The sequence below is a fragment of the Embiotoca jacksoni genome, unplaced genomic scaffold (assembly GCF_022577435.1).
Source record: "Embiotoca jacksoni isolate LCO1_2020_lvr unplaced genomic scaffold, fEmbJac1.0.p SCAF_36, whole genome shotgun sequence".
Taxonomy (NCBI): domain Eukaryota; kingdom Metazoa; phylum Chordata; class Actinopteri; family Embiotocidae; genus Embiotoca; species Embiotoca jacksoni.
Window position 1 is genome coordinate 3,037,644 of NW_027185388.1, and position 14,481 is coordinate 3,052,124.

At 45.3% G+C, this 14,481-nt stretch overlaps 1 protein-coding gene across 1 annotated transcript; it reads right to left on the reverse strand.

Moving 5' to 3' along the window:
• Positions 1–2,791: 2,791 nt before the first annotated feature.
• On the reverse strand, positions 2,792–12,958 carry nfil3-5 (nuclear factor, interleukin 3 regulated, member 5). Its single transcript, XM_069165866.1, is given in 3 exon segments — positions 2,792–6,060; positions 6,062–7,176; positions 12,470–12,958. Coding segments are annotated over 2 exon segments (1,854 nt in total). The 5' UTR covers positions 6,656–7,176; positions 12,470–12,958; the 3' UTR covers positions 2,792–4,800.
• Between the last annotated feature and the right edge of the window lie 1,523 nt (positions 12,959–14,481).

A 14,481-nucleotide genomic window follows, 5' to 3' on the forward strand; every position in this document is an offset into this window, starting at 1 on the left:
TCTTACTCTCTCTCTCTCTCTCCCTCTCTCTCCCTCTCCCCCCTCCTCTGCATCCCTCCTCTCTCTCCCTCTCTCTCTCCCTCTCTCTTCCCTCTCCCCCCCCTCCTCTGCTCCCTCTCTCTCTCTCTCTCTCTCTCTCTCCTCTCTCCCTCTCTCTCCTCTCCCCCCTCCTCTGCTCCCTCTCCCTCTCTCTCTCTCTCCTCCCTCTCTCCCTCTCTCTCCCTCTCCCCCCCTCCTCTGCTCCCTCTCTCTCTCATCCTCCCTCTCTCTCCCTCTCTCTCCCTCTCCCCCCCTCCTCTGCTCCCTCTCTCTCTCTCCCTCTCTCTCTCCCTCTCTCTCCCTCTCCCCCCTCCTCTGCTCCCCTCTCTCTCATATCCCTCCTCACTGACCTACTTTTCTCTCCTGGCCTGTTTTCACAAGCCTCCGCACACAATACAAAGCAGCTTTTACAGCTCAAAGACGGACTGGAGGGAGAAAAAAAAGAAAAAGGGAACGAGTGAGAGAGAACAAGATATGCTGAGGAGGGAGGGAGGGAGGGAGGGAGGGAGAGGGATGGAGGGAGGGAAGGAGGGAGGGAAGGGGGGGATGTAGGAGAGAAAATGAGGAAAGGATAGAAAGCACTGCGGTTTTCTCAGGAATGTCACCTTGTTATAGCTGATTGGTGGGGTGGCAAGAGGAGCAGAAGTTTAAACACATTGGAGTTGTTGTTGTTGTTGTTGTTGTTATTGTTTTTACAGATACACAGCAGGTCCATCTGTGGTCAGCTGCTTCCACAATCCTTCATGCAATTTATATGACACTGAAACACAAGTCGGGAAGAGCTGTTTTATGCATTTAATCTGCGTCACAAAAATTGCACAATCAGAAGCGCGCTGGGAATAAACTTTTTTTTTTTTAAGGGGGGGTGGAGGGGGTTCCTTCCCTCCCCTCCTCTCCCCTCCCCTCCTCTCCTCTCCTCTCCCCTCCCCTCCCCTCCCCTCTTAGTTGACATTCACTGCTGTCCATGAGATTGCAACACCCTCTGCATCTGATAGGCTCTCCTTCCCGTAATGACTCTTATGTAACCCGCGTTAGTGGCATGTTCTGGCCATACCAACCTGCTGCGAGCATCAGCTATTGTTCCATTAACGGCAGGGCCGGAGGGGGGAGAGAGAGGGGAGAGAGAGGGGGAGGCGGGGCGGCGGCGGGGCCGGGGGGGAGGGGGCAGACGCCGGGGGGGGGGGGGGGGGGGCTGCCACATTCAGCATTTGCAGTCTGACGCAGTTTTCTCCTAAGACGCTTATGTAACTTGTTTTCGCCCGCTGCACTCTAATACGTTTGGTCTCTCTCTCTCTCTCCCCCCCCCTCCCCCGTGTCTCTCTCTGTCCTCCCTCCCTCCCTCCCTCACCCCCCCCCCCCCTCTCTCTTTCTGAAACACATCTGTCAAAGTTCCACTGAAGTCATTCTGTGCTTCACCAGAGACAGAAAGTCATTTCACATATTTGCTTATGTGGAACATCTTCATGATGTAACTGCTTCATGTTAGCCCCCAACTTTCTCTCATAGCTCAGTCAGATCTTGCTTTTTTGATTTGAATTGGTTGAATCAGCTCACCAGTGATCTTTTTATGTTGTTTTTGTTTTTGTGCATGTTTATTAATGAACTAGAATATTTGTTTTGGTCATTGCCAGGCAGCAGGACAGGCTGTACTGGCAAAGCAACACTGACGTGTCATCAGTCGCCTGTTTACTCTCAAGGTGCAACTTTAATTTGAAGTTGTGTTCCTGGATATTTGACAAACTAAATACAATATTCTGTTTATTTTTCTTTCTTTTTTTTTGGTCTCGGCTTCTGAGGGAAATGTTTGGTTCTTTCACTTTTCTGAAAAGCTATTTGTTGCCTTTTTTTTCTGCCTGCTGTGCGGCTCTGAAGGAGCGAACTGAAATCTTACCAAAACCCAGAAATTGACCTCAAAGGGTAAAAATGCACAGAGGATAAAATGCACAAGGACTAAAGAATCAGATAATTGATCCATTCTTTACATAAAATACTGTAAAGTGCAGCTTTAATTTTTCCACACGAGACATTTTTCCTACTTTTGGTTAAATTTTGTTTTTCTGAAGGTATTTTTATTTAATTTTTTTTCCCTCCTAGCTTATGTGGGAATTGTTGAATTGTTGGGTTTCTCTGTATAATATTGTAAAGTCTTACTGTAAGGATTTTAATGTGTTAAGTGCCATGAAATAACCTATGTTGTGATTTGGTGCTGTATAAATAAAATTGAATTGAATTGAATTTTCACGCTTTAGCTTCACTGAAACATTCCTGTTTTTAAACCTCCCCCGAATACATATTTTTTTTGTCTGATAAAGCTCTTTAGATTAATAGTGATTTTTTTTTTTTACTCAACTCACAACCAGTAAATTCAAGTAAATGTATTTTATATTTGACACATTTATGTGATATGTTATCCACTGAATCAGCAGACTGTCTGTTTGTGAAATATTAGATTTGTGGTTTGTGACTGTGTAAAAATATCCCGTGAAGTTCAGCCAACAGGTTCCTTCCTGTGCTGCCGTACAGTCGGTGTGTTGTTCATTTTGTTTTGTTTCAGTCTGTTGCCAGTAGGTGGTTTTGAAGCGATGACGTGTTGAACCACTGAAGTTTTTCTGGCTGTGTCGGCTCGCTCTGAGTCGTGCTGGCAGACTGGGATGTCTGAGAGCTGTGAATCCAGCTGGTCTGGATGTGAGCGTGTGCTCGGTGCTACTTTCATGATGCATTTCAAAAAGAGCGACTCAAAAACTCCAGAACGTAAATTCAACAACCGTTTTATTTTTTTCCCCCCATTTTGAAAATTTCACAATCAAAAATGAGTGGTTTTTTTTTGGTGATCATTTGCGTATCCACGTGAAGTATTGCAATACATTATCACTTCTGGACAAGCCTTAATCAATTTTCTTTTTTTTTTCATTTTCGGAACGCCTTTCGGCAAACAACGGTTATACAATAGCACAGAATACAAATGGTAACTGGGGCAAAGGGTAGCATGGGTAAATACACAGCACAACCAGGAAGAGCATAGAGCAAAATGACACAAGTGGATGACAGAAAATTACACGTAATAATAACCAAAATAAGAACCGAATACAATAGAAAATAACATTATTAATAAAATAATAATAAAATAACGACAGCAGTATACAAGATAAGAGAGACAATTTTACATTTATACATAGTGGCCAGAGGCAGGCACTAGGAAGTGAAACAGTTAAACTTGTACAGACTGAATGATCTACTGCAGCTACTGGAGCTTCAACAAGTCAGTGCTGAGGTGAGTGGAATCGTTAAGACATTGGCCAACGTGGGGACGAGGAACAACACAATAAAGAGGCACCTTATGAAGAGAGAGCAGCTTTGCTGGTTGCTGGAGAGCCATTTTATTTATTAGACAGACAATTTGTGTCTGGAAATGAAGATGTATTGATTTCAGTTGAATGGGTGCAAACAAGGCTCGCCTTGTGCTTGTCAAGTTTTGCCAACAGCGATGTGTAACTGCGTAGCCTTGACTTGATATGCGAATAACTGGCCTTGACTGCTTCGACAACTTTTTGAGTGTCGATGTGAAATGTGAAGAAAAAAAAAAACCGCAATCTGAACCATAAATCTGAGAAGAAAAAAAAAAAAAAAAAAGTGGCCGGTATCACATCAAAGTTGTAATACACTCATCAGTCCACCAGGGGAGGACGTGTCAGTGTCACGTTGTGCCTCGCCTAGCCGTGATTGGTAACACAAGTATGACCAGGGTCAAAGAAAGAAGTCATGTGAACAAGTATGGAGTAACGTAATTTAGTTCCTTACATAACGTAAACTACATAACATACATTAAGTAATTTACATGACGTACGTACAATTTCGAGATCTTTTTTTTATACTTGTAACTACTTGATTTTTGTTGACCAAACTTGTTCACGCTTTGGCGAGGCAAATTGTGACACTTACACGGCTACGTGGTCGACCGGGCATATTACACGCTTTAAGGTGGTATCAGGTTGAAAAACATTTTCTTCTTTTTTGTACAAGTTGAGGCTCATGCTTTTTAGTAAGAGAAATTCTTTGAGGCATTTTCTAGACAAAGAGGGACTGTACAAGGTGTCTCGAAACAACAAACCGATCACTTTTAAGTCTACGACTTCCGTATCCCACTGCTTTTATTTAGTTTTTTTTTGTTTTTTTGCCACATTTTTTTCTTAAAATATATATTCCATATATGCAAATTTATATGTCACAGTAATATACAATCTAAGTGCTTCAGGAGTGAAGGGGACTTGTGTGCAGATGGTTGAGAGGGAGGAAGGAACGGGAAGAGAGGGAGGAAGAATGTAACTCTGCCAAAAAGGGAGATGGTATAGGAAGGATGTGTGTCTTTGGTTAAAGGAATGTTCCCATAATGCCACAATAAACACTGGCCAGCCAATAAGGCAGTTTACAATAATGAATAATTGAATAATGTTTCGAGTTTTCCACAAGAGAAATACCCCAAACTCGCCCCTTCTGGAGAGTTTCATTCTTTCGCATCCCCTGTTAATCTATCTATTGGAGGAATCGGTGGGAGGTAGGAGAGAGTGAAGGGAGGGGAACAGGTGACACAGTGAAACTTGATGGTGAAATCACACCAGAGCTGCAACCTCGCACAGATCGCCGGCTTCTTTTCTTTCAAGGTGCCGATGTCAGTCAGAATTGTCCGTCTGCTGCCGACAACAAGGAGGCGACAGAAAAAAAAAAAAAGCTGAAGCTGCTCCTGTTTGTCCTTAATCTCGCCTCTTATTGCGACCTCCCCCTCCCACTGCTGGATCCCTTTTTCGCGCCCTCCTTTTTCGCCTCCGCCCTCTCGTTCATCTGATGCTCGGTTACTTCCAAATACTCAGTGTCATTCTCCGCCTCTTTGCTCTCCCCGCTGGCCTGGCTGCTGTGAGGGTTGCTGGGTAGAGCTAAGTAAGGGTGCTGGGGCAAAGTGGGAGAGGGGGACATGGAGGTGGTGATCAGTCCCTCCACCTGCACGCCGGCCGCCCCACTGGACAGGGCTCTGTACTTGAGGCGGAGCTTGTGGGGCAGGGCGGTGGCTTTAAACTCGGCCTGGTACTCGCCGTGCAAACCGGCGGCTCCCCCCATCTTCTGGTGGTAGCTGCTGATGTCTGAGGAGGATGAGCAGGGGGACTCGTCGTCCGTGGAGCCCTCCTTATCGGAGCTACGAGGGTCTCCATCACTCGAGGAGGTGTCTTTAGCGGAGGAGTTCTCCTGATAGAAACCGTCGGCCCGGGGGCCTCCCTCGTAGGTGAGCACGGGGGGCTCTTCATCCAGTGTGTTGAGGTAGCCGTTGTGCTGAATGAAGGAGGACTTGGCCTCCTCGTTGCTGTGGATCAGATCGGGGGCGAAGGGGTTCTGGTGGCGTTCAGTGTGCTGAAGACTGGTCTCCTGACCCTGGTAGCTGCAACGAAGAAGGCCGCCGCGCTGCTGCTGGGCGTTGTGATGATACCTTTGCTGCAGCTCCTCCGCAGACTCGGCGTGATCGTTAGCGTATTCATACGGCGGCGAGTCCACGGTCTTCGTCCTCTCTAGCTTCTCTGCGACCTCGCTGATGGTCACTGAGCATTCGGAGAACTTGGAGGTCAAAGTGTGCTCGCCATGCTGAGGCGGTCTGCTCTGCTGGGACTGCTGGTCCTCCGGCCTCTGGCTCTCCATGGGGTAACAGCCGCTGCTGGAGCGGTACAAGATGACGCTCCTCTGTGCAGAGGTGGCCTGAGGAGCGGGACTGCAGGCCTCCATGTGGACCTGCTGCTGTTGCTGGTGATGCTGGTAGTCCATCGCACTTTCAGCCAACGGGGCGCCTTGCTGATGGGGAGAAACCAGAGCGGAGTGGTTGCCGTGGTAAGCCCCACTTGGCATCCCGTTGTGTATCGCGTCGGGAATCCTGTTGCTGTCCAATCCGGCCATCTCCATGCTTGACGGCTCCGTCTTTATGCTGTAGCCCATCGGCTCGGGACTGTCTCTGGAGGAGCCGTCGGACATGTCGGACACGGACCCCCCGCGGCGAGTACTTGTGGAGCGCGTTGTGTCGCTCGCCGCGGCTCGACTGTTCGGTTTCAGATGAGTCTGAATTCAGCATCACCTGGGACGCGCTGGAGTAGCCGCTGCTTGAGAGGTAGGCGTTACTATTTGGGGTGCCGTTGGAGCTGCTCCCGTTGCTACCGGTGCTACAGTCAGCAACACTGTTGGAGATCTGCTGACTTTTCTCCATGTAGGATGCTGTGCTGATGAGGCCGAATCTCAGCTTGAGCTGCAGGAGCTCCGTCTTCAGACGGACGTTCTCCTCGTTCAGCGCCATGACCCGGTTCTCTAACACCATGTCGTTGAGCCGGCGCTTCTCCCTTGAGCGCTTGGCTGCTTCGTTGTTCTTCCGCCGTTTTTCCCAGTAGGAAGCGTCTTTCTTCTCGTCAGATATGAACTCTCGCTTGCGGCGGGAAGACACGTTAGATTTGCTACCTTTCCCCTGGCGGCCGCTGCGTTCTCCGCCGTCAGGATTCGGGGACGGGAGGCCCCCGCTGTACGGGGAGAACTGGTCGACCTCCATGGCATTTTTGTTGCTGTTGGATGGGATGTGTAAAGTGAGACTTTCCATTTTTTCCCAGCTAGAGGCCAGAGTTTGACTCTAGCAAAGGGCAAAGGGGGGAAGGGAAAAGATGTAGAAGTAGCCTTCTGCTTTTTGCTAAGACGTTTGACTTATGTCGCAGGATCAGCAAAAACTTGTGGATGAGGTATTTGTGCTCCTCGGAGGGATCGCCTCATTGATTTCTGCTCCTTATATTTCAGGATCAAAATGTTCAAGTGTCCAAACTAGCCAGGAAGATTAAAAAGAGGTGGAACTCCACAAACACCTCAGACATTGAAGTAGTGTTTTGACCAAGAAAACGAAGAAAAAAGAACCAAGTTTGTATTTTGGAGCCAACGGCCTTCCAAGTGGTCTTTGGACTCTCGCTGGAGGTGACTTTGAGTTTATCAACGTCTTCCTCGAATCGTCAGCAGAGCTGGGTTGCCTGCCGGGTCGCTGCCCTGCTTCTCTCGGAGTCCTGTGAAGGATGTAGGTCAGTCCGTCTACTTCTGGGCTCCTTGAGGATCGAGCTTCAGCGTGATGACGACTAACTGGGTTATTGAGAGAGGGAGAGAGAGACAGAGGGAGAGAGAACGTTAGATTAGCTGTAAAAAAAAATCACTGCGGTTCATTGTGGCATACAGTTACAAATAAATCAGGTCAAATTAGATTTATGAACGGTAGTACAAAGCTTTACTGTGAGTCCCTTTGGTGTAAACTCTTAAGGCTGGAGATCAATACACAGTCTGTTTATTCCAACCCCCCGAGGTTCACAGTGTTTGTCTGTGTTTTCTGTGTTTCCTCAACTTGAAGAAGAAAAGGGGGGAATGGATGTAGTCTGGGTCACAGCACTCATGAAAGTGGGCCGCGGCCCGGACTACGCATGTGCAAGTGCCGCTTACTGCTCGGTCGGACACGCGAGCTGCGTCACGTAACGAGGACGGATGTCCTCAAACGCCTCACACGGAAGCTATTGCTGCTTTTGTACAATTTACCGATGTTTCCTAAACACCTCTCATTGCTAACAAAAACCTAAACATATTAGTATGGATGTAGCTTAGGCATCGAAATTTGGTACCGAATGACAAAGCATTTTTAGATAGCAGAAAAAAAGCAATCAAGTCGGTGCCATAAAAATATCAGAGCTTTACATTACATTACTGTAGTTTTAGTGTTTGATGAAACAAATAAGGTGTAATTATAACTTTGTAAGTTTTATTTTCACAGCAGCGATGTCTCAGTTTCTCCGGTCACCGTCACACAGTCTGAAATTACGCAACATGCCAAAGCAGCTGAACTTCCTTGTGCTGTGTCAACACTGTAGATCAACAGGAAACTTTGCCCACAGACACGTCTTACATCATAAAGTAAGAAAACAATGCAGCACAAGCGGATGTTGGCGGTGGGCTGGTTATGTAATAACTAGATCTGCTTCTGTTTTTCAGGCCTTCGCTCCTCTCGCATTACACAGTTGATATGCATTAATTAACAACACATCATTACACTGAGCCCTGGAGTCCCATCCAAACAGCAAAACATCTTTTTATGACACAGGCGCACACACAGAGCCAACGTAATAATCTAGGTCAGTGTGCCTGGGGTAACGATGACTGTGGTGTCGCTTTTCATTCGCTGTACTGGAATTCAAAACGGAGCACAGAAAGAAGGTGTGACCTTTCATCGTTCGGAGGGTTTTTATTAGACTCGTCTGTCTCAAAATGTTCTGGGTTTTTTTTAGGAAGTGTAATCTAAAATGTTGGGAGTCTGGATTGAGTTCATTTGAGTCGTCTGACAGACGAGCAGGCAATTAACATGTTAGTACAGGCGTGATTTTAAGGAGTTATGTTGCAGCAATGATCTGATCCCCGCCCAATATTTGTTTTCCATATTACTGATCTTTTATTCAGTCCCATTTGCGCCATGCTTTTTGTGAAAATAATTAAGAGCTCCATTTTTAAACTGTTAAAATCTTGGACAGGTGAAGTCTGGCGAGAAAAAAAAAATGCAGATGAATTTCAGGTCGCTGAAGGAGCAGCAAGCAGCTCCTGGGCTCTTTTTAATGCTCCATTATTTGCCTGGTTTTCTCTCTGTACAGGGAAGCCTTGAAAATGCGACCAGACAGAAGCGGCGCTGAACAAAGAAGCTCCACAGACCGTTCCTGCTATTTAAACAGCGGCAAGCAAGAGGGCGAAAACGCTCACATCTCAGAACAGCACAACTTGTCTGGTTGAAACAGACTGGCTCAGAACCGACCAGCGATGCAGCGCATTGTTCCATTAACAGAACCCAAATGCTTCGCAGCGCCACATAACAATTTAATTGGGTGAATGTCTTTTCCAGACTGGTTACTGCATTTCTCTGCTTCCCTAAGAGTCGGTGACCCTGTTACATAATCTCCTATTCAAATATCCCACATGGTGACCTTGAAACAGCTCTGGGTAATTAACCATTGACTAAATCGGGCCAGTTGTGCTGTAACTCAGGGCGAGGTCTAAGACGCTTCAGGCGGTTGCTTTTTAAACCATCCCTTGTTTGTTTCTTGTTTCTTTTTCCTCAAACAACTTGTGTAAAGCTGCGCTGAACAGAAAGACATTTGAAGGCAATCACCAACAGATGTGGAAAATTGCCTCCACCCTTTTCAACCCTGAATGATTTTCATCAAGACATACATGAAGAAGAGGGGTGGAGGAGGGGAGTGGGGCGTGAAACAAAGGCGGGCGGGAAGGAAGCACGCATACGTCTGTGCTGTCCCACTGACCTAGAAACGACGCTAAGCAGTAAACACTCCTCCTGTCTTTGAGAGTGCGCCATAAAATAGGTCAGTGGGACTGTAAGGGAGGGAGGGCAGGAGAGGGAGAGAGAGCATTAGAGTGCACGCTAAAAATAGAGCGACAGAAAGGGGTGAGGGAGGGAGGAAGCGGAGAGGGATGGGGTGACAGGAGGAATTCAGTTCGGTGGACACGAGAGGAATTTTACAGAATCTGCAGCAGAGAGGAATAAAACAGACGAACTCGAATACGTCATCCGAATTAAAAAAAAAAAAAAAAAAATGTGATTATGAAAGCCGCGGTGATTTTCATGCCACATTAATTCCCGTCCGCTCCAGAAAACCCTGCGACGACTCTGCGCAGAGGCACACAACAATGTGAATCAGTGGCAGATGAAAAATGGTAGTGAGAGATGGGGATAAGGCATTGACGTCAGAGCACACACCCATCTCTGCAGCCAAATTCACATATAACAAGCGCTCCCCGGGGAGTGCGTGGGGAGGGGCTGCTGTTGTTGCTCGTAGTCTACGTGCTCTGAATTTTCTCCTGTTGCGGTGCAAAGCTTGTATAACACATGCATATTACATAGCAGCAGAAGCTACAGGTTACTGGCTGTGAAGGCAAATCTCCCTTTTCACTGTCCTCTTTGTGCCTATTGTGCTCTGAATAAAAGCCAAGACAGAAAATAATGAGATAGGCAGAGTACACTGTGTAATTGTCTCTTTGTCTGGAGGCTGATTTCTCATTAGAAAAGAATGATTGACTGCGGCTACAGTGAGCGCCTGTGTTTCCTTTTTCTTTTACATTTTTTCTCTCCCTAAATCCTAGAGGTAGTTCTCAGGCACTTGCCGCTCGGGGAGGGTTGGGGGGGGGGGGATGCTTCACCTCTGACCACCGCTGAGGCAAGTGTGAGTAAAACGCATGGCATCCTCTTCCCCTCCTCCATCTTTTAGATGATCTAACACCACACACGTGGAGGGGCCCCAGCTAAGAGCCTCCATTTTGCCCCATGGCTTTGTGTCAAACAAAACTAGGAGACAGGAATTCAGACATTCCAGGTCAGCCACTATATATATATATATAGGAGAACTATATGATTAGGAACCATTTAACACAGGCTGGGACTAAAACAACGTCTACCTGGGAAATAAAGGTTAAACATTCAGCGAGGAGAAAATAAAACACCTGTATTCCTTCTGTAAAATGTGACTGATTAGTACAGATTTACACATATTTTTAGGTTAAATTTGATGTTACAAGTCAAGTTTTTTTTTTTTTTTTTTTTAGCTACTTACAGTCGGCAGATAAATGCTGCGCAGATTTGTGAAGTAAAAGTCGTCAAGAGTTTAAAAAAAGTTTACAGAAACAACAAAAAAGGAAAACTTGCTAAAATAGTTTAACTTAGTTTCAAATCTGTGGGAATCTGTGGTCTCCTATTCCTCAGAGCAACAGACAGAGTGGTCAAAGTAGTCCTCCCCTGCCCTGTACACCTCCCTGTCTCCTCACCCAGATACAGGTCTGACCTATATTCAGTGAGCTGGCTGGGACAAGGCATCGCAGATGACTCTGAAACCAGACCAGCTGGCAGCAGGCGGACTCAGTAGAACTGCGCCTGCTTTCGCCAGACAGGGGTTTCCATGCATTGCATCACATCCTGAATGTTCACTTGTTATTTTCTAATTTTACAACAAAGTTGTGACGAGACCTTGCCGGGATCTTGGGACCAAAAGAAAAAAAATGAGAGTTAAATCTGGTTCTGCCTTTTTTTTTTTTTTTTTTTCCCCTCTATGTTTTCCAGAGGAGGTGAAAGATTAAAGCAAGTTTAAAAATAGCTGGGAGACATGGAGCTGCTCTGTTACATCACTGATGGGAGCGTTTCTAGAGCACAGTTTCCACTTGCTAAATATCTCCTTTAGAAATAAGAACTGTGTGTTAATGTTGATATGAATGATGGGAAGAAAGTGCAGGGTGTGAACGGGAATCAATTACAGGCCTCTGTGTCCCAGGCGGAGCAGCTGTTTATTGCTTCTCCCTGCTGTGCTGGTTATGTCATCCCCTCCAACTCCCTCACAGCAAAGCTCTGTGCTTTACTAAACACCTCATGGGTACACAAGAATCACCCAGTGAATCACTTGTCAGAGGAACTGAGACATTTGGAGCCTTTGTTGTTTGCCAGTGACCTAAATAACACAAAGCGAATGATCCGCCCGTCAGGAGAAAATAACCAAAAGGATGAAAAGATGAATTTATTTTATGGTAGATTCATGTTTTCCCAGATATTGTAGTTATTCTGTAAACTTTTGTCTGATATTAATACAGGCGACCTATCCGAAGAACATCTTTTTTTTTCCCCACAAAATCTCCAGAACATCCACTCTGAAATGTTTTCACCATTTTTTTTAATTTTTTTTTTTTTTTATAAATAATATCCTTTAAACGTATTAAGACCCAAAATAATCCATGTTTTAATCCAGCCCGATGTTTGCTTGCGCTGCAGTCGATGAGGTGAATTGATATCTCAGCAACTACAATGATCTACTGACCCGCATGCAACACGCACATATGAACCGCAGGACGCCACGTGCGGGAGCACATATAACACATGATGTGTCTGCATTAACCAGACAACACAGCACGAGCACAGCAGCTGCCCCCCTTCCCTGGAAAACACCACCATGAGGGAAATTACCTCGCCTTGACATTGGGCGCATAATGCCTGCTAATTATGCCCAACCACGTTTTTTTTTTTCCAGTCGGGCTGTTTTGTTTTAAAAATCCGAAAGGAAACAATAAAAACGCAACAAAGTCGCGCTTTTTGTCTCGTAAATTGCGGCTTTTACGCGACAAAAGAGCCGCAAACGTCTCAAAGTCACGGACGGACGCGGGGATCTCTGCCGGCGGAGCCGAGAGTCGCCATGTGAACAATAACCGGCCATGAGCATCATGTCCTCATGTCTCAACGCACAATGTTTAAAACACGCATATTAAACCGGAACAAAAGGAGAATATGAACACGCATAAACATGCAGACATTACAAGAAGAAGAAAAAACGTCCGCCGCTCAGTCAAAACATACCTTTCTATGTCCTGGAGGAGGAGAAAAGATTCAGGCTTTCCCGACACAAAAGCTGTCTCGCTCCCGTTTCCTCCTTGTCTTGTCGCTTTTAGAAGAAACCTCCCACGATACAAAAAAAAAAAAAAAATCGGGAAAACTTTGCTCTCCTGGTCCTCGTCGGTGCTCGGGTCGGTGCTCGGGTCGGTGCTGGTTTGAGTCAGTGGGCTCGGCTGGATGCTGTTTCCGTCTTTTGGCTCGGGCTGCCTGTGTGCTGCGCGCTGCCGGACACTTTGCTCCAGTTTCTCCGGTTCCCTTTCTAGAGATATGTGTTAGTAGGTCAGCGGTTGCATAACAGCTCTTAGGCTGCCTCGTCACGTTTTTGTCCTCTGTCTCTCCGCGCGAGACTCTCTCTCTCTCGCTCTCTCTCTCTGTCTCTCTGTCTGTCTCTCTCTCTCTCGCTCCCTCCCTGCCTCTCTCTGTGACTGTTATTAACCCCTCTATGTTTCTCGTCCTCTCCACCCCGACGTCTCCGTCTCCGTCTCCATCCTTCCTACACGGTGAAACGCGCTCTCATTTACGGGAGTGGTTAAGTTTATAAGCGGGACACCATGTTACGAGAGACACCACGATGACCTGTTACTCATTAACTCTCGTTATTTATTAGCCTGAATATGTTCTCTTGGTGATAGTTTCTGGTTAATGGAGAAAAGACACAAATGAATTATTATATTAAAGTACTTTGGAGGGGCCATTTGGTGCAGTGTATTTTTGACGGAGACAAAAGATTTATTGGATGATGTACAGATTATGAACAAATTAACAGCTTTTGCGTTAAACAATATTGCAATATTATAAAATAGATAGATAGGATGTATAATCACACAAACTATAAAATTATATGATGAGAAAATTTTAACATTATCAACACCAGTTGGCCCTTACAGAAAAAAAATATGCATTTCAACACGTGATCACATGTATGACACACGTATGCTCAGTTTGGCCCTCTCTTCCAACACCTGAAGGATTTTTTTTTTTAATACTTCCATATGTAAATGTTACTATTCCTCTATGAAGTGCACAAATCTCAGGATCTCATTGTGACCGTGTGAGCACCCATCTCCTCGTTTTGTGTTTAATTTTGGGATTTCTCTGCAACTACACGACAACAAGCTTCAATCTCAGCCTGTAACTCTGCACAACTTTCATTTACACCCACGTAAACATTTAAATCCTCATTTTGAAAGCAGACATTTATCAGATGCAACTGTTATTTCCATGAAGGCCACAATGTTAACTGATAAAAGAGTAAAAGACTTACAGGAAAACCAGATGTAGTTCTCTGGTGGCCTTTTAACTGCTGAGACATGTTATATGTTGGTAAACAGTTAATTGTGGATACAAACCCTAACCCTATAATGTCTACAGTATTGGCTGATCGAGCTTTCAAATTCAATATTGCATATTGATAAAATGACACTTAAATTCTGGATATATACCTAAAGGGTTGTGCCTGTTGTCTCGGATTTTCTCAGGGAGAGTTTCATCCAAGCCTGTTTCAGTCGGATGAAATCCTGCAGCTTTGTTTGAAAGAAAATGTTATATTATACAAAGACATTATGGCATGTTTTATATAACCTGTGTTGAATAGTTTTCACATTTTGCACAGTGAATGTGTTCAGTTTGAACAGCATTATATTTTGTATCTGCGTCTTGCATAGTTACATGTTATTTCCTTGACAGGAGAGATTTGACGTTTTCTGCAATTAAATAGAAAAAAAAAATTGCATCAATATATGTGTTTCTGCAAACCAGCCAAAGGAGTTGAAAAATATCAGCATATCTTTTGTGTTCACCATCCTTTTCCTTTCACTGTTACTGACATTATAATGCTTGTTGACTGTAAGTTGTATTGTGAGAAAATATATTTGCTTTTGACAGCTGCTGATTTAATTGCAGTTTTGGCCTCTTGCACACAGAGAAGGAGATAAGTGTTATTATTATCACTTACATTTATGTTTGCTGCTTGATGT